Source organism: Lolium perenne, chromosome 1, assembly GCF_019359855.2.
Source record: "Lolium perenne isolate Kyuss_39 chromosome 1, Kyuss_2.0, whole genome shotgun sequence".
Classification (NCBI taxonomy): domain Eukaryota; kingdom Viridiplantae; phylum Streptophyta; class Magnoliopsida; order Poales; family Poaceae; genus Lolium; species Lolium perenne.
The window spans coordinates 24,337,638-24,364,311 of record NC_067244.2 but is presented as its reverse complement, the minus strand read 5'-3'; the positions used below and the strand labels follow the sequence as shown (position 1 = coordinate 24,364,311).

At 45.1% G+C, this 26,674-nt stretch overlaps 1 protein-coding gene across 36 annotated transcripts; it reads right to left on the bottom strand.

Moving 5' to 3' along the window:
- Positions 1–7,444: 7,444 nt before the first annotated feature.
- On the bottom strand, positions 7,445–26,069 carry LOC127344530 (uncharacterized). 36 transcript variants are annotated; one of them, XM_071826526.1, is made up of 17 exons: positions 25,213–26,069; positions 25,083–25,142; positions 24,705–24,809; positions 21,433–21,545; positions 21,137–21,304; positions 19,916–20,019; positions 18,729–18,950; positions 18,088–18,293; positions 17,215–17,376; positions 16,304–16,408; positions 14,032–14,123; positions 13,747–13,857; positions 13,561–13,654; positions 10,455–10,588; positions 10,143–10,380; positions 8,797–10,051; positions 7,445–8,716 (listed from the first exon to the last, which is right to left on the bottom strand). In XM_071826526.1, the coding sequence occupies exons 13-16, from the start codon at positions 13,626–13,628 to the stop codon at positions 9,328–9,330; spliced, it is 1,164 nt and encodes a 387-aa protein (XP_071682627.1). In that variant the 5' UTR covers positions 13,629–13,654; positions 13,747–13,857; positions 14,032–14,123; positions 16,304–16,408; positions 17,215–17,376; positions 18,088–18,293; positions 18,729–18,950; positions 19,916–20,019; positions 21,137–21,304; positions 21,433–21,545; positions 24,705–24,809; positions 25,083–25,142; positions 25,213–26,069; the 3' UTR covers positions 7,445–8,716; positions 8,797–9,327. The 36 variants fall into 36 exon arrangements, 34 of the variants coding, with proteins under 34 accessions (XP_071682627.1, XP_071682633.1, XP_071682635.1 ...); XM_071826532.1 differs by having other exon boundaries at positions 24,705–24,794; XM_071826534.1 differs by having other exon boundaries at positions 25,249–26,069.
- Between the last annotated feature and the right edge of the window lie 605 nt (positions 26,070–26,674).

Here is a 26,674-nt window from a genome sequence, read left to right as displayed (position 1 = left end):
TTCACCTCGTTGCTACCATCTTCTTGATTGGATCTTGGCTTGTTCTTCGTTCTTGCGATAGGAAAATTTTTGTTTTCTATGCTACGAATCCCAACAGTGGTATCAGAGCCAGGTCTATGCATAGATTGGTTGCACGAGTAGAACACAATGGTTTTGTGGGCATTGATGCTTTTGTTGTCTTTAGTTCGTGTACTTTGCATCTTGCGGGATGGTGGGATGAAGCGGCTCGGGCTAACTTTACATGACCGCGTTCATGAGATTTGCTCCACGCTTGACATGCAACTTGGATTGCATAAGTGGCTTTGCGGGTGTCTGTCTCTCCCACCATAGTGAAGATTCAATCTACTCTTTCTATTGACAACATTAGTATCACCGTTGTGGTTCATGTTCGTAGGTAGATTGGATCTTACTCGAAAACCCTAAACCACGTAAAATATGCAAACCAAATTAGAGGCGTCTAACTTGTTTTTGCAGGGTTTGGTGATGTGATATGGCCATGATATGATGATAAATATGTATGAGATGATCATTATTGTATTGTGGCAACCGGCAGGAGCCTTATGGTTGTCTTTAAATTTCATGTTGAAGTATTATTTCAAAGTAGTTGTAATAGTTACTACATGGGAGCACAACCATGAAGACGGCGCCATTGACCTTGACGCTACGCCGACGATGATGGAGATCATGCCCGTTGATGATGGAGATCATGTCCGTGCTTTGGAGATGAAGATCAAAGGCGCAAAGACAAAAAGGGCCATATCATATCACATATGAATTGCATGTGATGTTAATCCTTTTATGCATCTTATATTGCTTAGATCGCGACGGTAGCATTATAAGATGATCCCTCTCACTAAATATCAAGATAATAAAGTGTTCATCCTTAGTATGCACCGTTGCTAAGACTTGTCGTTTCGAAGCATCACGTGATGATCGGGTGTGATAGATTCTACATGTGCATACAACGGGTGCAAGCCAGTTTTGCACACGCGGATACTAAGGTTGCCTTGACGAGCCTAGCATGTACAGACATGGTCTCGGAACACGGGATACCGAAAGGTAGAGCATGAGTCATATGGATGATATGATGAACACTTTGAGTGTTCGCCTTTGAAGCTACATCTTTTCTCGTGATGATCGGAATTGGTGTAGTGGATTTGGTTCGTGTGATCACTAAGACAATGCGGGGGATATTGTTTTGAGTGGGAGTTCACCTAGTTAATTTAAGAATTAAAATTTGAACTCAATTTATCATAAACTTAGTCTAAACTCTTTGCAAATATGTTGTAGATCATGGCGTCCCCCTCCATCAATTTTAACCAGTTCCTAGAGAAAGAAAAGCTTAAAAGCAATGGTAGCAACTTCACCGACTGGTTCCGTCATGTGAGGATTTTCCTTAATGGTGGAAATTTGCAATTTGTGCTCGAAGCACCGCTAGGTCCCCCACCACCACCTGCAGTATCCGAGGACGAAAATAATGTTTACGAGACTCGGGTAACTCGGTACTCTCAAGTTCAGTGTGCCATCCTGTGCAGCCTAGAGGCGGAGCTCCAAAAGCGTTTTGAGCACCACGACCCTTATGAGCTGGTCCATGAGCTAAAAACTATTTTTGAAACTCATGCGGCCGTGGAAAGCTATGAGGCATCGAAACACTTCTTTGGTTGTATGATGGAAGAGGGTAGCTCCGTTAGTGAGCACGTGCTCGCTATGTCCGGGCACGCGAAGAAGCTCAGTGACTTGGGGATAGTGATTCCTAACAAGCTGGGTATTCATCGTGTACTCCAATCACTGCCACCTAGTTACAAGAACTTTGTGATGAACTACAACATGCAGAACATGAACAAGGAGTTACCTAAACTCTTCTCCGTGCTAAAATCTGCTGAGGTGGAAATACAGAAAGAGCACCAAGTGTTGATGGTCAACAAGACCACCAGTTTCAAGAAGCAGGGAAAGCCTAAGAAGGGCAACTTCAAGAAGGGTAGCAAGAAAGTTGATGCGCCTCCTGAGAAGCCTAAGGCTGGTCCTAAACCTGATACTGGGTGCTATTACTGTAAGGAGAAGGGGAACTGGAAGCGGAATTGCCCCAAGTACATGGCTGATCTGAAGAGCGGCCTCGTCAAGAAAAAGAAAGGTATATTTGATATACATGTTATAGATGTCTATCTTACTGGTTCTCGTAGTAGTGCACAGGTATTTGATCTTTGGTTCGGTTGCTCATATTTGTAACTCGAAACGAGAACTGAATAAATGAAACCTAGCGAGGGACGAGGTGACGATGCGCGTTGGAAATGGATCCAAGGTCGATGTGATCGCCGTCGGCACGCTCCCTCTACATCTACCTTCGGGATTAGTTTTAAACCTAAATAATTGTTATTTGGTGCCTGCGTTGAGCATGAACATTATATCTGGATCTTGTTTAATGCAAGACGGTTATTCATTTAAGTCAGAGAATAATGGTTGTTCTATTTATATGAATAATATCTTTTATGGTCATGCGCCTGAGATGAATGGTTTATTCTTGTTAAATCTCGATAGTAGTGATACACATGTTCATAACATTGATGCTAAGCGAATTAAATTAAATGATAATTCTACTTATATGTGGCACTGTCGTCTTGGTCATATTGGAGTGAAGCGCATGAAGAAACTCCATTCTGATGGACTTCTTGAGTCACTTGACTTTGAGTCACTTGATAGATGCGAAGCATATCTAATGGGAAAAATGACTAGGACTCCATTCTCTGGTACAATGGAGCGAGCTACAGACTTATTGGAAATCATACATACCAATGTATGTGGACCGATGAGTGTAGCATCGCGCGGTGGTTATCGTTATGTTCTAACCTTCACGGATGATCTGAGTAGATATGGGTATATCTATTTCATGAAACATAAGTCCGAAACTTTCGAGAAGTTTAAGGAATTCCAAAGTGAGTAGAAAATCAACGTAACAAGAAGATTAAGTTTCTGCGTTCTGATCGCGGAGGCGAATATCTGAGTTATGAGTTTGGCATGCATTTAAAGAAATGCGGAATACTTTCACACTTGACACCGCCGGGAACACCACAGCGCAATGGTGTGTCCGAACGTCGTAATCGAACTCTCTTGGATATGGTTCGATCTATGATGTCTCTTACTGATTTACCGTTATCGTTTTGGGGTTATGCTTTACAGACAGCCGCATTCACTTTAAATAGGGCACCATCTAAATCCGTTGAAACGACACCGTATGAATTATGGTTTGGCAAGAAACCTAAGCTGTCGTTCCTTAAAGTTTGGGGTTGCGAAGCTTATGTAAAGAAGTTACAACCTGACAAGCTAGAACCCAAAGCGGAGAAATGCGTCTTCATAGGATACCCTAAAGAAACAATTGGGTATACTTTCTATCACAGATCCGAGGGCAAAATCTTTGTTGCTAAGAACGGATCCTTTCTTGAGAAGGAGTTTCTCACTAAAGAAGTGACTGGAAGAAAAGTAGAACTCGATGAGGTTACTGAACCTTCTCTAGTAGATCAGAGTAGCGCGATCTGGAAGATGTTCCCTGTGCACTGCACCGATAGGAGAGGAAGCAAATGATAATGATCATGAAACTTCGAACGAGAAAACTACTGAATCTCGCAGATCGACGAGGGAACGTACCACTCCTGATTGGTATGATCCCAGTCTAAATGTCATGATTGTGGACAACAATGATGAAGACCCTGCGACGTATGAGGAAGCAATGATGAGCCCAGATTCCAACAAATGGCATGAAGCCATGAAATCCAAAATGGGATCCATGTATGATAACCAAGTATGGACTTTGGTAGACTTACCTGATAGCCGCAAGGCTGTCGAGAATAAATGGATCTTTAAGAGAAAAACAGATGCTGATGGTAATATTACTGTCTATAAAGCTCGACTTGTCGCGAAGGGGTTCCGACAAATTCAAGGAATTGACTACGATGAGACTTTCTCACCTGTAGCGAAGCTAAAGTCTGTGAGGATTTTGTTAGCAATAGCTGCTTTTTTCGATTACGAGATCTGGCAGATGGATGTCAAAACGGCGTTCCTTAATGGTGACATTGAGGAAGAGTTGTATATGGTACAACCCAAAGGTTTTGTCGATCCTAAAAATGTCGACAAGGTATGCAAACTTCGAGCGTTCCATTTATGGACCGAAGCAAGCATCCGGAGTTGGAACCGACGCTTTGATAAGGTGATCAAAGACTTCGGGTTTATACAAGTGTCATGGAGAGGCCCGTATTTACAAGAAAGTGAGTGGGAGCTCTGTAGCATTCCCGATATTATATGTAGATGACATATTATTGATTGGGAATGATATAGAACTATTAAGCAGGTAAAAAGTTATTTGAATAAGTGTTTTTCAATGAAAGACCTTGGTGAAGCAAATGTACATTTTAGGCATCAAGATTTATAGAGATAGATCAAGACGCCTAATAGGGCTTTCACAGAGTACATACTGGACAAGATTCTAAAGAAGTTTAGAATGGATGAAAGCAAGAAAGGGTTCTTGCCTATGTTGCCGTGTAAGGTCTTGAGTAAAACTCAAGGTCCAAACTACTACAGAAGAAAGAGAGAGGGTGAATCGGATCCCCTATGCCTCGACAAAGAGGCTCTATCATGTATGCCATCTTTGTGTACTAGACCGGATATCGCACATCGTTAGTTTGACGGCGAGATATCAAAGTGATCCAGGAATGGAACACTGGACAGCGGTCAAGAATATCCTGAAGTACTTGAAAAGGACTAAGGATATGTTTCTTTGTTATGGCGGTGACCAAGAGCTCGTTGTAACTAGTTACACCGATGCAAGTTAGAACACTGATCCTGATGACTCTATGTCTCAGTCTGGGTACGTGTTTATATTGAATGGTGTTGCAGTAAGATGGATGAGTTCCAAGCAGTGCACGGTGGCGAAGTCTTCAACTGAATCTGAATACATAGCGGCTTCGGAGGCTTCATCGGAAGCGGTATGGATGAAGAGGTTCATTGTTGAGCTTGGTGTGGTTCCTAGTGCATTGGACCCATTAGTCATCTATTGTGACAACATGGGTTCCATCGCCAATGCACAAGAACCAAGGTCACACAAGAAGCTGAAGCATATCAAGCTGCGTTTTCATTCGATTCGCGAGTACATCGAAGATGGAGAAGTAAAGATTTGCAAAGTACACACAAATCTGAATGTGGCAGATCCGTTGACTAAAGCTCTCCCTAGGGCAAAGCATGACCAACACCAGAATGCCATGGGTGTTAGGTACCTTACCATGTAATCTAGATTATTGACTCTAGTGCAAGTGGGAGACTGTTGGAGATATGCTCAAGAGGCAATAATAAAGTGGTTATTATATATCTTTATGTTTATGATAAATGTTTGCATACCATGCTATAATTGTATTAACCGAAACATTGATACATGTGTGTTATGTAAACAACAAGGAGTCCCTAGTAAGCCTCTTGTATAACTAGCTTGTTGATTAATAGATGATCATAGTTTCATGATCATGAACATTGGATGTTATTAATAACAAGGTTATGTCATTAGATGAATGATATAATGGACACACCCAATTAAGCGTTGCATAAGATCACGTCATTAAGTTCAAATTGCTATAAGCTTTCGATACATAGTTACCTAGTCCTTCGACCATGAGATCATGTAAATCACTTATACCGGAAGGGTACTTTGATTACATCAAACACCACTGCGTAAATGGGTGGTTATAAAGATGGGATTAAGTATTCGGAAAGTATGAGTTGAGGCATATGGATCAAGAGTGGGATATTGTCCATCCCGATGACGGATAGATATTCTCTGGGCCCTCTCGGTGGAATGTCGTCTGATTAGCTTGCAAGCATATGACTTGGTCACAAGAGATGACATGCCACGGTACGAGTAAAGAGTACTTGTCGGAGACGAGGTTGAACAAGGTATGGAGATACCGATGATCAAACCTCGGACAAGTAAAATATCGCGTGACAAAGGGAATCGGTATCGTATGTAAATGGTTCAATCGATCACTAAGTTATCGTTGAATATGTGGGAGCCATTATGGATCTCCAGATCCCGCTATTGGTTATTGGTCGGAAAAGAGTCTCAACCATGTCTGCATAGTTCGCGAACCGTAGGGTGACACACTTAAGGTTTGATGTCGTTTAAGTAGATATGGAATATGGAATGGAGTTCCGAAGTTTTGTTCGGAGTCTCGGATGGGATCCAGGACATCACGAGGAGTTCCGGAATGGTCCGGAGAATAAGATTCATATATAGGAAGTCACTTTCCAAGTTTGGAAATGATCCGGTGCATTTATGGAAGGTTCTAGAAGGTTCTAGAAAAGTCCGGAAGAAATCACCATGGAAGGCGGAGTCCTGGAGGGACTCCACTAGCATGGCCTGCCAACCCTAAGGGGAGGAGTCCAAGGTGGACTCCACCCAAAGGTGGCCGGCCAGCCCCCCTCAAGGAAGGGTGGGAGTCCCACCTTGAGTAGGACTCCCCCCTTGAGTAGGTTTCCCACCTATGGGAAGTTTTGGGTTGGGGTCTTATTCGAAGACTTGTAGACCAACTCTTGGGGGATTTCCACCTACAAAAAGAGGGACAAGGGGAGGGGGCCGGCCACACCAAGCCCTTGGCAAGAACAGCCATATACCAGCAGAACCTCAGACGCTATCATAGCCGGAAGGTTAATCCGAGAGTATTCTGGGAAGGGGACTTGGTGCTACGCCTAGTGCAGCGCACTGAGGGGCGCCACAAACTCTCACCTCCCTGGGAAGGACCTTTCATTGTGAGCAAGGCTCTACACAATGATGCATACTACTTGATCGATGCACAGGAATCGAAGAAGCGAAAGGCGGACAGGTCAGGAGACGAAACCAAGCGCCCATGGAACATAGCTTTGCTGCGACCTTTCTATTCCTGAAGATGTGTTGTAAGAAGTTCTTTTTTGTACCTTATTTGCTATGAATAAAAGCTGCCGGAACCTCGAATGAATCTCGGGGACTATCTCTACCGGAATTGCATGTAACATGTTTATTTTTTCAGTTTACCGGTTGCTTAGTGAACATTTTTTCTTTCCGGTTTAGTAGCGTGTTAAACTTACCGGAGTCTTCGACTCTGCTGCTGTCCGCAACCCGGCTTCATGGCAAGCAAGATAAACCGGTAGGAATTAAACACGTGAACGACGAAGAGAGGGAGTGGGAACGAACAATCCGGAAAAATTTAACTAACCCCGGTTATACCGGTTTTTTGTGCAAAATTTCGAGTTATTTCTAAGTTCAAGAAAGTGCTTGCTTGGCAAAAGAACTTTGGAACTCATACGCCAAAAAACCCAGAGAGGTAGGCAGAGCCAAAGCAACAGAACCAAGTGTGCATCGGATTGGATGCCGAAACAATTCCGGAATCTTCACAGTGCAGGATAAAAGCAAACGATGAATAAAATGCTAAGATAGCATACAAACTTAAACTTCATAAATTACCGGTATAGCTTACCGGCATGAAATGTTGTAGCACAGCCAAAAAATCGGCAAAGTATTATCTTACATCATAGACCCCGGCATACCGGGGTAGAATTTAACGATCAGTGTTTTGAGACAGCAGGTGATACATATAATGAGAAGGTTCAAGCAACCGGGGGCTGCGTGCCGGCTTTGGAAGCTTCCGGAGGAGCGTCGCCTTGTTCCGGAGGAGCACTGCCTTCTGCGGCTTCTTCATCCTCCTCGTCCTCAGCGTCTTCTTCGTCGTCGGAGATTTCGTCTCTGACGCCGGAAGGAGGAGGGATGAAGGTGCGCGTTTGGGCAAACTCCGCGATCCGGTAGGCGCGGTCCTGGCGCTTGGCGGACAAGACCGGATCCGTGTCCGTGGGCGCATCGCCGCGGAGGCTATGGAAAGCATCCAGATCCAGATCTTCATACCAGGAGCAGGCGATGCGTAGTGCCGCATCCGCTCCGGCACGGGCCGCTGAGCATTTCCATTCCCGGAGCCTCCGGCAAGCATCCTTCAGGCGATCCGAGACAAGTGTCAGATTCACCGGTATGGCTTCCCCTGGCCACAGGACCTTGAAAATCTCTATGGCCCTCTCCGGCAGCTCGACCAGGTGCCGGTCCACAGCTCTCATGTGGCAGATCCGGGCAGCCAATGCCACAAGGTGGTCATAGGCGTCCCAGGGCGCATCCGGATTGGGCATGGATTGCTCAGCCCTGCGTTCCGCCACCTTCTTGGAAGCATGCACCTGTGAATCCGGAAAGAGCTATGCGGAAAGAAGAAGAAAAGAGAACCGGTATAAGAAAATGTTGCCGGTAAGATAGGAAAAAAGCTTGTAAGCAGAAAAGATAAAGGGAACAAAAATATAAAGAGATCTTGCCGGAAAGAGAGAAGCTTTTAAGCAAGAGAAAAGAAAAAAGACTTACTGAAGGCCAGGGCATCGGCCTGCATGACCAACCGGTCATATGCAGCCTGGTCTGTGGTGAGGGCGTTGATCCGTTCTTCTGCGGCCTTTCGCGCCTTGCTCTCCTCTTCCAGCTCCGCCCGCAGCACCGCGCTGGAGTCGGTAAACTCCTTCAAGGTGTCGTCCAACTTTATTTCAGCGGCAGCCTTGGCATCCTTGAGCTCTTGCGAGTGCCGGACTTCAGACTCCATGAGCTTATCCTTCAGCTCAGCGGAAACTTTCCTTTGAGCATCCAGAGCTTGTTGGTGCTCCTTGGCGAGCTGCTCTTTTTCAGCTGCAATCCGGAAGCAAAGTGTTAACAAAAATAAACCGGTAGATTAAAAAAGCGGAAACCAACCGGAGAGGGAATGATACCTTTGAGCGTGGCGAGCTAGTCGGAGAGGTCCTTGATGGTGGTTTCCGGCACAGCTGGCGTGCAAAGAGTTTATATAAGTACTTAAAGAAAGAAGCAACCGGTAGAAAGAAGCAACCGGTAAAAAGAAACTAACCTTGGCATTTGCTGTGGGCTTCGGAAAGCTCCCGGTGCTCCCACAGAAGCTCTTCAAAGAGATGCTTCCGGGTGTCCAAGGTGCTCTGTTCAAGTGAAAAGGTTCCGGTAAGAAGATGCCGGTATGGACAAAGTTTCGTGCTACGGGCTGCGCTCTCAACCCGGAACCCGGGGACTGGCTATGCTGGTTTCTTAGTTTTCTAACAAAGTTTCGCGCCGAGAGCTGCGCTCTCAACCCGAAACTCGGGGACTGGGAAGATATATATAATCTTAAAAGAGTAAAAACCGGCATAAATTTAAAGGGTTGTGAAGTTTGTGTAACTTACGGCTACGTTGTGGTTGGCGTCGTGCCACGCGGTGTCAAATTCTTTGACCGCGCGCCGCAACCGGCCAAAGTGCTACCCGGTGCTCCGGGGGCTGGTAGGATCAATTACCGGCAGCTTGTCCTTCCCCAGGCCCAACGTCGCTGGGGACAGATCCGCTCGATTCCACTTTTCAGCGTAATCGGCGAGGTGGCCCAGGTCGGCTCCGCCGCGGGTGAGCTCGGTGATCCGGCCCAGCTGAGCCGATGCCATCTCTCCGGCCACAAGGGCGGCGCGGCCGGCGTGTAGCACGAGGCTCCGCGAGCCGGAGGAAGGAGAGCTGGTGGCGCTGACCACCGCGGCAGGATCTTGCGCTGGAGGCGTAGGCTTGGCGGTGGCTGGCTTGCCGGAAGGAGCAGCCGGTGGAGGCGCAGGAGCTTCCGGTGCATCCGTGGCCGCAGAGGAGCTTGCCGGCGCGGAAGAATCCGGCACAGACTTACAGGGGGAGGAAGTTGTTTTCTTCTCCGGGACGGGAGGAACCAGAGGTTCCGCCCTCCCGGCATCTTCTGTGCCGGCGCCGATGTTGATGGCGCCGGTGTCTTGAGCTTCTGGAGGGGAAGAGAAATCCTCCTCCGCGCGGTGATCTGAAAGTTCAGGGGCCGCGCGCCCCGCACTTGTGTTGCCTCCCCGGGGGGAGGCTGGAGATTTGCCGGCACCAGATGGTACCGGACTTGGTCGAGGAGGAGGAGAGGCCCTGGCGGCACCCTCAGAGCCTTCCGGCCTCATGCCAGTGGCGCTCTTGGCAATCTTGAGCGGAGGGCTAAAAAGATAAAGAAGAAAGAGAAAGTTCAGAAAAAGCTTCCGGAAAAAGAAAGTCATAAAACAAAAGGAAAGTGGAAACGGAAATTTACCCGGAAGAAACCGGCATTTCCCGCTTCCGGTAGCGCTTGGATGTGACCTCCTTCCCGGCAACAATCTCCTTCCGGGAGCGCTTGGAGGGAGGAGCATCACTCGTACCGGCTTCAGGTGCCGGAGCTTTCTTCTTCTGGCCCCTGGTGGCAAGTTTATCCAGGAACTCCTGGCCAACCATTGCCTCCAGCGGAGTGGCGTGCTCCACAATCGGTGGTTTGGCGCTGGCTGAGGGGAGATCTGCAGAAAAACAAGGTATAAGGTACCGAAACAGTAAAATACCAAGGAACCGGAAGCTGCGGCTGAAAACTTACCGGGGCGTGAAGTATGGGTCCTGCCCATCTTGTGCTTATGCCCAACTGCGTGAGGATCCGGATCCTCCTGGTCCAGGGCACGCTTGCGGATGGGGCCTTGTAGTGCCTCCGCAGCAATGAAAGCGCTCGCAGGTCTGAAAAAAGAAAGGAAAAAGATGGTTAGCAACACATTAAAAGATGCCGGAACAACAACCCGGATTGCTCAGTTCTTACTTTCAGCAGTTGGGGGATTCTGGGAGCAGAGGGGAAGGAGGCTCCACTCCCAGTCCATCGGCATCTCAGTTTGGCAAATTTGCCTAGCCTTGAGGACTACGTCCTCTTTGCTTAACTGGAAGCTGGTGATCTTTGTCGGATCACGGCGGCCGCACATTTGGCTCATCTTGTGAGCCCGACGCTGAAGGGGAAGCACCCGGCGAGAGATAAACGCCCGGATGATATCATCGGAGCAGATGTCGGTATCTTTCTTGAGTTTCTCCAGGAAGCGAACAATCCGGTTGGTTTCAATATGGTTGTTCCCCGGATTGTACGTCCAGTTGGTTTTCGAAGGCGTCCCCGGGAGGTAGGCTGGCAGGTTGACAAAATCTGCGGTGCCCTTGTTCTTCACATAAAAGAATGTCTGTTGCCAGGCCCGGCATGACTCCAGACCGGAGAATTTGAAGAAGGGGCTCCCCTGGCGTGCGCTGATAATGCAAGAGCCGCACTGAACCGGAGGTTTCGGGTTGGGGATGTTCTTGCCTTGGACCGAATTGATCCGAAGGCCAAAGAAGCGAGCGAAAGCTTCTTTTGAGGGAAGGAGACCTACGTAGGCCTCCATGAAAGAAACAAAGCAAGAAAGATAGAAAATGGCATTGGCAGGGAGATGATGGGGTTGGAGTTTGTAGAAATCAAGGAACTCCCGGAAGAAATTAGAGGCCGGGAGGCCAAAACCGCGCTCGAAGTGTGCAGAAAAAACTACGTGTTCTCCGGGTTCCGGCGCGGGCTCTACCTCGCCGCGCGGAAGCCGGCAAGCTACCTCAGCCGGTATCCTACGAGAGCGGTACAACCAATCAATCTCCGGCTGCTTCACGTCGGAACCTTTCCAGGCTCCGCGGGTGACTGCCGCCAGATTCGCGCCGGATGCTTGGCTGGAGCTGCTGGCTTCTTGGCCTTTTCCGGTTCCGCCTCGGGAGGCCGAAGGGGAGGCGTTCATCCTGGCCGATCTCGGCTTCAAGCCTGTCGGTAGCTCACGTCTTGTCGCGTTTAAGAATCCGAAACATACTCTCCAGAAGACATACCGGTAAAAGGAGCTCAAGTCTATCTAGAAACAAGTTTCCCCGGATCTACCCGCTCGCGAAGATCTACGAGTAAGAGAAAAAACAGAGGAAAAGAAAAGATAAATACCCTATCGGCCCAAGAACTGGAAAGCAAGAGAGAGAGAATATAGAGGCGTTGGGGCTAACCTGAGGCGGAGGATGTGAGGACGATGGTCGCAGGAGAAGCGGCGAAGAAGAACAGAGATGGGAAAGAAGAGGAAGTAGCCGGGGCGGCGCTCGAAACGGAAGCGGCGGAGGAGCTTCGGTGAATCTCTGCGGGGCAGAGCGCGGCGGAGCTTCCTCGCAGAGTCTTGACGGGGAGAAGGACCTTGGCGTCGACCGGCGGCGAGAGGAGCGCAGGGGCAAGGGCTCGAAGTGCTCAGGGAGTGCGAATGCGGGGAAGAAGATGAAGTGGAACCACCGCCCCCTTAAATAGAGAGAGGAGGTCGTGGGCCGGCAACCGCTGGGCCACGACGGTTCGCCTGGTGGGCCACCACGTGGCGCAATGCTACACGCGCGGAAGACGGAAAACCACAGGGAGGCCGCACGGATCCGGTACGGCAGCGAGGATCCGGTGTGGCGTCATAATTGCTGGCGCTGAAGTCGAAGGGAAGTGACCTCTGACACTGTCGTGCCAGGCACAGTGCTCATGTCACTGACAGGCACTGTACCCGAGAAATTCTCGACTTCGTCAAGGAAGGTCTTAATGACAAAGATACCGGACAGATTTGGCAAGGGCCGGATGAGTTTAAATGGAAACCGGAAGGATTAATCCGGTACGCTCCGGATGAGGGCCTGGCATGGTCCATCGGATAGAATCCGCTGGACTATGCAAAATGTGAGATCGGCAGAGACGCCGGGAGGTTTGAACTGGTTGCCGGAAGGTTTAAACCGGTATCATGAATGTAAGGAAACCTGGCATGGTCCGTTGGATAGGATCCACCGGACTATACCAGCTTCGGGGACTAATGTTGGGGGGATGACCCCCGGTATGCCAAAGGCATGCCAAACCGGATGGTTTGAGCTATCAAGATACCGGTTTAAAAGTTATTCCGGCTAACAATAGTTGGTTCTATGCGAAGTGAATCATGCCGGTATCCCAGGAGGGGTATACCGGCACCGGCTAAGAAGGTACCGGAGCACCGGTACAGGCTACACTGTAACACGTCGGCAAGGCTGGTCAAAGATTCTCTCCAGAGCTAGAGGACAAGGATGAGCAGAGCATTTCAGCTTTAAACGAAGCCCTGACGCCAAGAGCAGAAGGTGACGTAAAAGGTACCGGGTGATGTCGGTGCCCCTGATTAAAGAGATGCCAGCGTCACCGGTAGCCAAAGTGGCTTTGTAAAGTAGTTTGTCTGTTCAAAGATGCCATTAGGGTTTCCTAGGGTTTCTTCCCCTGTAAGCCACCCTCTCCCCTATATAAGGAGAAGGGGCACACCCTTGCACGGGGACGTTGTGTGCTGTAGGCGATCTTGTAACCTGTAATCTCTTGTGATCAAGGAATAGAAAGATCTGAGGGAGAAATAGCTAGTGTGTTCTCCTTCTTCTACCTCTGGCCAAGGCCAAGTTCTTCAGGAAAGCATCCGGCTACCCTTCCGGAAACCCTCCCCCGAATCCTCTAGCGCACATTCGGCCCCAACTCAAGCCATCCCATGGCATCTGTCTGTTCACCACGACGACAATATCAGATTGTCATTCCATCAGAAAGGTTGTATGTGCTCTTTCAATTGAGACCAAGGTGAAACATGGAAAAATCTTAACAGCACAAAAATATATTCATATTAACAAAACCATGATGATGCCCACGATATCACCTCGAAAAGTGACTGAACAACCCCCATTTCTGCTTGCCACAGAGCTCCTCTTCAGCTTCGAGGTCCATCCGTTCATGATGTCAACGTAGTCCTGCTGGTGACAGAACATAGGTGGTTGTAGTGAGTAACCAGAGATGGTGAAAAAAGAAAAGGCACAAAAGACAAAGGGCTCAAAAAGTCTGTCACCTGGGTGAAGTATGCTCAAAAGGCCTCCTTGGTATTCTTAGTTACAGCCAGCTCCCTCTCCAGGACCCTCAGGACTGGAACAATGCATTACTGGACAATGATGATCACCACCTTTGAAACAAATATGCCCAGGTGTCACCCAAATTTTACTACTCAAGTAGAAGCAAACCTTTCCATAGGTCTCCACATCATGGAGGTCATAGCCTCTCTGCTGGATGTATGCAGCAAAATCCAGCTTTTCTAATACTCAACATGTAGTTAAGAAATACAATAAGATTAGCTCACCTTACCGCTAGATTGACAAATCACAGACAGATTTAGATGTGCGCCTTGGCGCACGATCCCGTGAAGTTGATGCCAATGTTCATTTTGTATAACTGCGATTAAAATAAACTATCAATATAATAGTAATACATTTGTTAGGTTTAATAGAAACAATTAAGGTAAAAATCTCCATAATTACAAAAGCTCGTACTCTTAGTTACTGGAAGCGATTAGGAGCGGCAAACGGGCCAATCTTTTGCACTGATAAACATCTTGTAAAGCACTTACAGTATGAGAGAACAAGCACTCTTAGCAATACATGTGCATCGCAAATACATAAGTGGGAGTGGTGTTTTGGCACATGGAAGCATATGCTCCATCTATTTTGAAATGCATGTTACACATATTTTGATTTTTTAAAAAATTAAAACAAAAACTTGGCACATACATCTTCACATGGTATGCTGACAAAGTCACTTCATGAAAAATCGACTTGTCGTGTGGAGCATGTAAAAAAGATAAAATTCAATGCTAAAAATAAGGCTTTTCAGAAAATATTTTTCTCTTTTTTACATAGACCATACAAAATATTGGTTCCTCGCGAAACTTGATGAATGCACGTATATTGTCGAGATGTACATGTAGAATTTTTTGTTAAAAAATTTCAACATTTCAAAATATAATTTTTTAATAGAGGAAGCATATGCACCCGGGAACCGAATTGAATTTCAGCTACTTTAGCACCTTGTAAGTCACTATGTTAGGCATACAAGTCGATGTAGAGAATGTAGGGTTTATATATCACACATAACAGGAACAAATGGATATAGATGTTTCACCGGTCCCCACTTCAGATGTGCCAAACGACCATAAAAGGTGTAACACATATTTTTTGTAGTCTATGGAATGTGAAGAACACAGAAGAAGAAAGGGGAGTGATGTTTTGTCACATGGGAGCGTATGCTCCCTTTATTTTGAAATGCATATTAGACACATTTTGAAATGTCCAAAAATTTGAAACAAAAATTTTACACGTACATCTTCATGTGCTACGCGCTCACAAAGTCGTTTCGTGAAAAAACGAGTTGTCGTGTGGCGTGTGTAAAAAAGACAAAATTCGGTGCTAAAACAAAAACTTGTCACAAGATAAATTTTCTCTTTTTCACGTAGACTACAAAAATATCATTTCTTTCGTGAAACTTGACGAACACACATATATTATGGAGATGTACATGTAAAAAAATTTATCTAAATTTTCTAACACTTGAAAATATGTTTTTATGGTAGAGGGATCATACGCACCCGGGAGCCAAATTGAGTTTCTGCAGAAGAAAGAACTTTACAACCCTAAAAGCTAAGACCCCTAAAAAGAAGCAAAGATTGAATCAGATGTTGGTATCACGTGGAGCCTGAAACAAACAAAAGATAAATAGGCCAGCTGAAAGGGTTGTCTGGCACCAACCCCATACGGAGATGATAAGTTAGATTTTATTCTTCTTGGCTCATGTCTCGATATTAGACTTCTTTGAGGGCTATGTATGCCTAAAAATAGCTCAAATAGAATATGGGTTAGCGAAGGGACATGTACAAACACTGCTGGGGCTTTATATCAAATTCCCATAAAGAATCCAGTTGTTCATTCTACAATATTTGGAATGTCCATGCTGTTGAATTTTGGCGTGGTTCCGAGAACTAAAGAATCTTGGTGGGATCAAACCACCTCGTACGGGATTTAAGCATACATAAAAAAAAATCCACGAACAATCTCTCTGAATAGATAAAAAAATGAAAACTATAGCGCACAAGCAAGAGCAGATTACCGTCGCCGCATAAACATTAGGATTTAGAAGAAATGCAAGTAACAAATATATCAACTTATGCTGCTGATATATTAAATTTTAAGTTCAAAATTAGCCTACATCAAATTTAATAACTAAGTAATTTGTCTACCAATATAAAATTCATAATAACAAAATATCAATGGAGTGCAAGAATAGGAAAAGAAGAGTCCGCAAGGTAGTCTCACTAGGGAATAAGGAAAGCGTGCAATATATGACGAAAAAGTAGTAAACTGTCTAAGTGGCGGATTATCATTTGTGCTAGAGAAAAGCAATAAATTAGATCAAATAATCTTGATAGCATGTCTAAATTCGCAGGTGCTAAGCTTGAACATGATGTTCTAAGTTAATGTATGCACTGATGACAATATCTTGCCTAATAAGGAAATTGAAGAACCAACAATACATGGGTGATCATAAATATATGGAAAAACAAAGCAGAGAACATCCAATACCTGTGTTTCACTAAATGGAAGTGGGCATTGAACCCGCCCCTCTGCTCCTTGTCGTATTTCATTGAATAATAAGGCCATTGTGAATTTTAGCACCAAGGTAAATAACTATGAACAAAAAACCAAGTCAAGTAGTCACGAAATCTGCCGCAATAATATTCTTTAGTTTTAGGAATACAGGTTCTTCTAGTAACTGTTTCACCAAAATAGAATGCACAAAAAACTTGAATAGATTAAACTCGTCTCTTTTTCTTTGATCAGTCGGTAACCTCATCTTGAATATTTTCTAGCAATACATCTAGAATGCACAAAACAACACACTGAGATGGATTGGTCACATGCATAGGCCAATTTTAACGTGCTCTAGAAATTATCTTGTGTAAAGTAAATTATTGTTTGCATAAGTAGATTCCCTTTTTACCCTAGCTGTCTGATCAAAATAATCTATAAATAGTGTCACTGCCCATATACACTACGACATTTATTCATCTCCTCTAAAAGTCTGCATTTAATTAGCTTCCCACCTCTCTCTCTCTTAAATTCTCACATCAACATGACACTACCTATTGCCGCTGTGTGATGACACTATAACTGAAACCGTGTGTGTTCATATGCCCACAACAGAAGCTATTATCTCCAGAATATATCTGAATCAATGAGAGGAGAGGATACATTTACTTTATAGACTAAAGGTGTTGAAAATCATGCATGTGTTTTATAGTAAATCTTTGAGAAACATAGAGGAAGGCACACTTTTTTGTTTGCATCACCTTTTTTATTTAACTCAAAAATTAACCGATCCCCCAACAGCAAAGACAACATAGAGAAAACACAATTTAGATAGTAAATGTAAGAACCATGAACACTGTTCCAGATTGTTACTTCAAGAACTAATGTTTGATAGTTTTGCTCACATTTAGCCGTATTTGAAGACAACAAATCTGCTCACGGCCAGATGTCCAGATGTCCAGTTAGTGGTGGCAACATCCGGATCATGACAACAGCGAAATCCACGCCAGTTAGGCAGCACATGTATGTAGTCTCATATGCAATTCCTTCCAACTCCCAATACAACGCTGCAAAATGGAACAATTGCCTTATTAGCAATCCAAAATCCACGATCATGTTCCAGAAATAATAAAACTAACAAAGTCAACCTTATAGGTATATACTATAATATCATGAGAAGGGCAACTCGGACATATATCACATCAGCATCAAATTTATTTGAAGCTAACATAATTTAATGGCAGCGTACTGCAGTTTACCACTACAGACTACAAACGGAGAAAAGGAAAACCGTTATTGCAACAATATTTATCATGGAAGTATGTTCATGTTCACGGAGCAAATAGGAACACCATACATATGCAGTTTTAGCACCCTCCCATCCATTTATGTTCATGTTTAATACACTCATTTTTTCAGTTATAATTAATACCATGAACCATGTATCATAATTCATAAAAGGGGAAGCACACAATCTTTGCTAAGTTCTGAATGCTCACGCGACTAAGCTCATTATCTTTAGCATTTTGAGTAGACTGCTCACAATATCAAACCCTAATTAAAAGCCCCACAGTAAAATTTTATTTCCTCACCAAAAAAGTAGATATATACAAGAAACAAAGAAAAAAAAGAAAAAAAGCAAGCTAAAGAGAGCATGGCTGACTATCTATATACAAGAGAAGATTAAAAATTTACATATGCCAGGATATATGGCAACATTTGCATGAATGTTTGATTTTATAGCAATAAAATAGTAGATATGATGCTAGTGATCTTACTATGGCTCAAGGTTGTTGTCTGGATGAGGTGAGATACCTTGACATACAACATTTACAGGGAATAGGGAACTGAGTACACGGCTCATTCATCTAGACTAAATACATTGTGTGTGCAAGTGAACCATCCCCTATTAGTTCAGATACTGAAAAACCAGAACCGGCAGCTGTAGAAATTTTGAGCTGATTACTCGCATATGATCCTGATCCTGTAATTGATTTAGATGATTAGTTCCTATTCTGTGTATACAATGGAAGTTCTCGAATTATACAGTATATACAGAGTTACCACAGTAGTATTTAGACAGGAAGTGTTCCATGTAGAATAGCATCAGCATGAACCAAACCAACATGTTTAAACCTAAACGTCGCACTTGAAACAACTCAATAGTATTCATACAAACAGAACACATAATCACAAAAGGTCCACCAGACACTACTGGGCGACACTTGCACCCAGGATCAGCAATACTAAGTCACTTGCCACCAAAAACTCCAAGCTAAGAATGACAGCATGGAACCTTGTGTATTCAGTAGAGAGTGAACTCGAGCAAAAAGAAACGATGGAAGACATCACTTAATCAATCAAATGCAGAGGATGCATGCATAGAAAAATGCAGAAAACTACATGTGAGCTAACATACTTAGAGATGACCAACGACTTCTCTATATACTATATTCCTTGTTTCTACGGTTGGCACCCCGGATTCATGTGCAAGTACTTTCAATCCTTTCCTAGATATCACTCTTGAGATGGCAACATAGAACTGCCCATGTGCGAACCCTGGCTTTAGTAGACACCAACCATAGCAAGTGTCTGCCCCTGACTTTGGCAAATAGAACTGCTCATCCGTGATCTGGTTTGCCTGACAAACAACTTGGTATTAATTACCATCTTAATTTTGTATTGCAGTAAAGAAAATCGTAATCACCATCTTAATTTTGTGGTGCAACAAAGAAAATCTACAAAGCCAGACCATGGACAGATCAGTAAGCTAATGTTTTTAAAAATCGAATCTCACAATGCTCCTGAATATATGTGCCATCTAGGCATACTGAAATTGTTGCGTAGGTTAGTAAGAAAATGTACGAACCATTGATCATTTCACCAAAATGATTTTTTTGTTAGAGGCTCTAGTGATAAATATGAACGGATTTATCTATTTAGCAATGAAACAACTTTCGTTGGAACACTATATGAATATTTTTCTCAGATCATTTATAGGAGCCTGAATATAGACTATCATATTTCGTGTTTAAAGTTCAAGTACATTCAGTTACGGAGCATAAGATGGCAACCATTCTATAATAAAATTACATCAAAGCTTAATGCTTATGAAGAACAAAGCAGAATTTTAAACCCGGCAGAAATTTGCACTACATGACAGCTACAGGCCACCAAAACATGTCAAACTAAGCAAGATTGTATTTTCTTTGTTGCAGAAAAATGTAAGAACATCTTAGTATAAAGTACGGAAGTATAGGAGGCTATCATCTCGAATCTACGTACATAGACACACTCAAACCATTAGCTACTGCAAATAAGCATACAGTAAGGTACTACAACTTTAACAGGAGCATTTAGCTATAAAAATAATGTCCGAGTGCATGCATTGGGAGCGTACATAACTTAAATGTCTGAACTAAGATGGTCGATAGCTCATAGTATGGAAGACGTAAAGTTATTAAGAACTAAGTAGTATTTAATAGCAAGACGGGTAACAGAGCCAATATATGCTTTAACTCTCAAGTTCTTAATCTAGTCTTAAAACTGGAGACAAAACTTGCATTTTCACAGGAGCAAATGACCAAGAAGTATTCTTTTAATTACCTCCTCTAACTCCAAATATACAGTGTCCTGCTGAAGCAGATGCTTTTGAAATAGGTTCCAATGAATAGTTGATCTTTCTTTGCCACCTACTGAGTAGGGGAACCCTGAAAGGAAGAATTCAATGCAATGTTACAATTGAATAATTAAAATTTTGTTTATTTGTTTTAGCACAACACCATTTGTGTCTACCAGATTACAAATCAATTATCTAATCAGTACCTAATCTTCGGTGTAAATTGTAAAAAAATATGTATCAACACATCTACATGATGCTATTCACCCCAGTGACTACTGTGTAGAATCATCCTCTCTTCTTCAAGATTAAATCATAAATTGCATGAATAATGTATTCGTATGGAGTCCAGCGCGCTATGCACCGCTGGCAGCGGAGGGAGGACAATCACCTGACCATATGAATTAGCCTCAATATTACCTAAGGTGCTTTTAAATGTTTTCTTCCACTTATTCTTTGTTAGGGACGTGAGCGAAACAGGAATCATGTAAGGACTAAACTATTATATGGATGAGTGAACAATCACAAAATAAAAGAAAGGCTAACAGGACAAGTGATAACAACAGAGAGTAATGGCATATATTTCAACGCATTATTTTGTACTTTAAATAGGAGAAATATAACATAGCATCACTGTGAACAAGTCGCACACGAGGCAAATGATGAGTAACAATATAATGCAAGAAATGACTGGTTACCATAACTTAATAAGATATAAATGCAAATTAGTTTCAGTTTCAAAGAAATCACAAAAGCAGAACTAAAAAATTGCATATATTAAAATGTTCTTGTTGTGCAAGGTGTAGGCTAATTTGCAGCCTGGAACACAAAATAAAATACAGTAGGCAGAGTATCTATTGTACATGTCGAACACATCAGCTGCAAGCTCCACACCATGACCCTAAAAAACGATTAAGCAACAATGTATTCAACAAAAAAAAGGAATACGGAGAAGGTGGATTGTCCTGGAGGAGGTTTCAGTCATGAGCTTAAAATCGATGGCATCTATCACCTGATCGTCTTGCATCGTCTAAAGATAGAAATAACGGACAACTGGATTTGCAAGCAGAAAATTCATATGGCTATGAATAAACCAAAAAACAGCACTAAGACAGAATGACATGTATATGCAGACATTAAAATATGGTTGTGACTATCTGATGTGCAAGTAAAAATCCAAGAAATAAACTGAGAAGAGACATTCATACCCACTGAACTGCTCATGTGATAGAAATACATACGGAGGGGACATACTGAAATTATGAAATATATAGGGGCCATTATCGTTGATATAAAGAACATCTTGAATTCTTGATCATGCTCGTGGACACCCTCTTCCACAGACCCAATACCGATAACAAAACTGAGCATCTCTCCTTCAAATAATATTAGAAAAATATAAGTGAGATGATCATTGGCTTTCTGCGAAAGAATGTAGCTAGAATCTTTCAGCAATAAGCTGAAAGGAACCACATGAAGTTCAGTGCTGAAGTCGCAAGATCACCTAGGGAGTCATATGTTGAGCAGATGACAATTCATAAGCGTAGAATAAAATTATGCGAGCATACACGGTAACACTTGAAAAAACTACCATTCTCTTGCCTTGATTAACTCAACCTGCATAAAGAAGCAACATAAAAAAAATCTGAGAAACATGACTAACTGAAGCTAAATAAAATAATAGCAGAATCTCTACAACTAAGAGCATATTTAGCTAAGAAAGATATATATTTGTACCTAAATCAAATAAATCATCATAGGTAGCAACATATGGGTAATCTATACCTAATAATAAAGGAGCTAAGGTTTCTGCCAAAATTTTCGTCCAACAATTTTTTAGACCGTTTTGCCCTCCCACTAAATCGCATAATACATATAATGCCATCATATGTGTACCGATTCGTTCTTTTTTTTCCTCGCCTCCGTCCTCCTCTGCTTCCCCGCCGTGGGAGCCTCCTCCTTGCGCTCCACGGTTGATTCGGAAGGGAAACGCAAAGCGCGTCGGCAGGGGAGCGCAAGGCGCGTCGCCCGCGAGCCGAATACCTTCCTGCTCGGGAAGGCGCGTCTCCACGAGCAGATCCCGTCGCCAGGGGAGAGCTGGTCCCTTCGTCAGGGGAGGCGTGAACCGCGTCACGCCCCATTGGGGAAGCTCGGCCTCCCGGTTCGGCTCAGATCTTCATGGCGTGGACGCCGGCGCAGCTCCTGGCCACCTCACCGCACTGCTGCTACCTGCCAGAGAGAAGAAAAGGAAAGGGGTGGATGCTGGAGAGGTGTAGGAACGCCCCCATCTTGCTGTCACGCTCCTTCCGAGAGAAAGGAAGGGGAAAGTCAGCTAGGTGGTGCTGCATGAAGACGGGAGGGGCGACCGCCGGCCGATTTGATTTGGGGAGCTCCTCTATCCTCCCGTCAGCTGGATGCAGCCTTGGACGGCGTTTGCTGCCAGAAGGGACGGCCGTGCTAGCTAGGCCAGGGAGAGAGGCGGGCCTACCAAGATGTGGGATGGAGAGCTAGGCGGGTGGGTCGCAGGACCGGCGTGTAGACTGAAGTGGAGAAGGTAACGAGGATTTTGGGGAGAACTACAGCGAGGAACAAAGATGATTGCTGCTGCTGCTTTAGTGCCTCGGTCACTCCCACGAAGAGTGAGAGAGAAGGTTAATTTGAGGTCGAATTAGTATATTGCTGAATTTTACGCATATGTAAGGCTTCTTACTGAAGTTTACTACTACTCGCTCAAATTTACCATCTCTTGCTTGCTGAAATTTACTACTGACTGCTGAATTGTACTACTGATTGATTGCTCGCTGAATTTTAATGAGATGCTCCTAGCTAAAATTTGTGGTTTGTTCTGTTTCATGAGCTTATATTATTGTTGGCCCCGTTCGTGCAATCATGCTGCGCTCAAGAAGTGAATGTAGAAAGGAAGAATAAGGCCACGATTAATTTAATTTGTTATTCTTCCAATGGGAAAATTTCCTAATTTTTATTTTTACCTACTAATAAAAAAAGTAAGATTTTATTCCCTATTTTTCGAAAAAAATTACAGCCTCTATCACCGGTTACGTGAATAATGGTGGTACGTCAAAACCGGCAATTCCTAATTGACGCCCGTTGCGTTCGTTAGCTGGTCGACGCGTGCCCCATCTGACGCAATAGGCCGGCCCACCATTCTCGTGTCGCACCGGCTGGAGAGGAAGAAGATGATGCGCAGTAACGGCCGAAGAACCTTGCTGCTGACGGGGACGATGCGGCTAGCCATGGCGTCGTTGGCTGGGCGAGGAATAGACTTCACCGGAGACATGGATGGCACGGCTGGCTATGGTGTTGCAGGCGGAGGTAAGGAAGAAAACCTTAGGGTTTAGGGTGGGGGTGTAGTGGTCGGCGAGTTAGAGTTCGGGTGGTCCTGCGAAAACCTCGTCGGAGCTACATAAAATGGGGGGGGGGGGGGGGTAGATGGAATGTTGGGCCGACGGTGGTCATGGCTCGAGCAGGGGCGGCGCAAGAGCGCCGGCGGCCGCGAGAGGTGAGAGCACGCAGTTTCCATTTGTGGCGCAGGAGTGCCACCGGCCGCGGGAGGTGAGAGCAGGCGGCAGCTGCATGGGCGAGCAGCTGCTGCAGCAGCGGCAAAGGAAATCTAGACTATGGAGGTGATGGAGGAGCGGTGGGCCGGCCCATATGGCACTTCTTTAAAGCATTGGTGCCCTAACACATGCATTGAGCGCCGAATAGGAGGAATAGGACTACTCAAAAAAGGAGGAATAGGAGCACCCCTCAAAATCATTCTCCATCTGTTGCCTGATCGACTTCTAAAAAAAAACTGTTGTCTGATCGTGAAATTCGTTTCGTTTTGGATCGCTGGTGACAGCACGTTCCGCCACAAAAGTTAGATCCGATCGTGTTCACGTGCAAGGCCCAACCCAGCTCACATACACTGGCCCACAACTTTCCACCTTCTGTGCAATGTACCACAATTGATGTATTGGAGAAACCGAGTTATTATTTCAACAGATTATATATACTTATGTTTTAGTTCCATCTTGCTTTCTTACACTCAATTCGGTCGGTTTATATACATTTGTGAGTTACTTGGACACAAGGTGACTCAGAAATCAACAAGGAGTAGCAAGCTGCCACCTGCATGGTGCATGTATACATAATTAAAAGAAGTCCTGTGTGGAGAAGGACAATGGAGAGGAAGCAAAGCCCCATGTGACGAGCACCGCTGAACGATTAAGAGGAAGCAAGCCCCAGGTCCAGGTAGGCTAAAATGGTGTAATAGAGATAGACTAGGGTTAGAAGGGTCAATCGATTTTAAGCAAAAAAAAAAAAGTGACCTGGTTTTTTAAAAAGGGTGTTGCCCAATATCATGAAAAGTCCACGAAGATGGAGCATGCAAAAAATTTAAGTTACATAGAGGTTGCTTCCAAAATCACTAAAAGTGTGTGGTGTCACAAGTGGGTGATACGAGGACCTCACAAGCTCATCTTCTTATGATTAATAATACTTTTCACAAACAAACAAAAAATGACCACCTTCGTACATGGTGACAAAGAGGAGAAGAATTCGCTAGAGCGTTTGAGTTTCACTTTATCCCGGTGCAACGCACGGGCACTTTTGCTAGTATAATATAACAAAAGTAGAAAATTGAATAGGTATTACCATTGCCCAAACCTATCATTTACTCCCATTCTGAAGACTGAAGCATGCATTGCACAAAAAACAATAAAAGAGAGCCATGAGGGACACATGAGAAGCAATCGAGGAAGGAGGGCTTGCTACCTTGCTGGTGTGTTGTAGGGACGACCAACATCCAAATGGTCTTTACATGCCCATCTATCTGCACGACACAAATATGACACAAAGCATGCCCTGCGAATAAAACAACTGCGGGGATCCATCAGTTAGCTATCAAGCATACATCCACTATCATCCAAATCCATACATCTATAAGCTAAACAATTTGCTAAATTAGTATAACCAGACCTAATTATAACCTAATAGATCTATAAATCTTACTAATCACACCATCCAAATCCATAGTCAAGTGCTCCTATTTAGGCAAACATCACTGAAATCTCTGAAACATTCTCTAGGTAATAACATACCAATCAAATAAAGTTGCAGGAATAAGGGCATAAGGAGTAAACTGAGAGAGACCTGCGATCAAGTGTATGTGCTTCCTTTTAATCTAACCAAAGGGGAAATCTCTGAAACATTCTGTAGGTAATAACATGCCAATCAAACAAAGTTGCAGGAATAAGGGCATAAGGAGTAAACTAAGAGAGACCTGAGATCAAGTGCATGTGCTTCCTGTTAATCTAACCAAAGGGGGAGGCAGAGGGACGGGGCTGGCGGCGGGAGAAAGACGATGAGCCGCTGCAACATCCATCCCGGCGACCTGTGCTCCGTTGTGCTCAGGACGAGGTCGTCGAGCAGGGATGGAGGAGGTGGAGCTTGGCCAGCCACCGGGCCCGCAATGGAGAGGTCCTCAGCTGCCCAGCAGCCGCCCATCGTCGCCGGATGCCGCCATGGCCGGGCGGGAGAGCGTTTCACCGTCCGTCCGCTGTCCCCGCGCCGACCGCCGGCTGGTGTCACGAGGTCTTCCGGCGCGTGCTTGATGGAGAAGAGCCATGGATGGAGACGTTGGAGCTCGGCACGCCAAGGTTGAGGACGACAGCGACGTCACGAACGGATCCCAGCGGGCCTATCGCCCGGGGACAAGGACGCGGGCCTCCTCCTCTGTCCATGTGCCTCTGTGTGCTGATGGACGCCCCGGTCGCCGGGGGACGAGGACGGCGCAGCGGCGTCTCCTTCCAGCGCGACGGCGCACACACCTGGTTGCCCACGCTCCTTCCGTGCCGAGGATTATGGTGGCAACGACGAGGTCCATGGCGACAGCGCCATGGTTGGGAGAGGATGCGGGAAGAGGAGAAATTGGGCGTGGGAGGAGGAGGACGCGGAGGGCCACTGCGCTGATGCGAAGGAGGAGGCGGCGCAGCGAGGTGGCGGCGCAAGCGGCGGCTGAGCGGCGGCGGCTTGCGGAGGAGAGGAACATGGATGGGAGGGGATTGGAGGCTTGCGGCTGGGCACGGGAGGGCAGCGGCGTGGGGATAAGGTTCTCTCCTCTCGCAGGATTGGCTGCGCGACCTCTCGTCTCGCCGGATTGGCTATGCAACCCACACACAAACCACCCAAGCAATTGACAGCGTGGACCATCCAGAAGAAGGGCCCGCATGCAGTGGCAGGCGGGTAGAACCTCACCGTTTCATGTCTTGATCTAGTGGGCAGTGAAAAAATCTTACCTAAAATAGACGGCTGAGATGCTTCAACTAACAACATCCTGTGGCTGAGAAGCTCAAATCCATGTGAAGCCCCCATGGGGAGGCACCAATTATACCTTTGGATGCAATTGTACATCCTTTTGCCCTGGAAAATTGTTCAGCAGATCGTGGTATAATCAATGAAACAAATATTTTGCTGCCACTTGTTTCGATTTTTGGGATTTTTTCCACATTTGTGAGTTGTCTTCTTTGATCGGCCCCCCTCAAACAATTTTCCTGCCTCCGCCGCTGATCTGACGCCACATGTGTTGCAGGCTCGGCAGAACCAGACGCCTCGGTAGACCCTTGGTACTTGGGATGTGGCCTTTGTCGACCTCCGGCAATCCAATCTTCGACCGACTGGATCAAGATAGGAAGGGTGCCGTTTACCCTATTTTCCACTTGGTTTTCGACAATGGTGGCCATGTT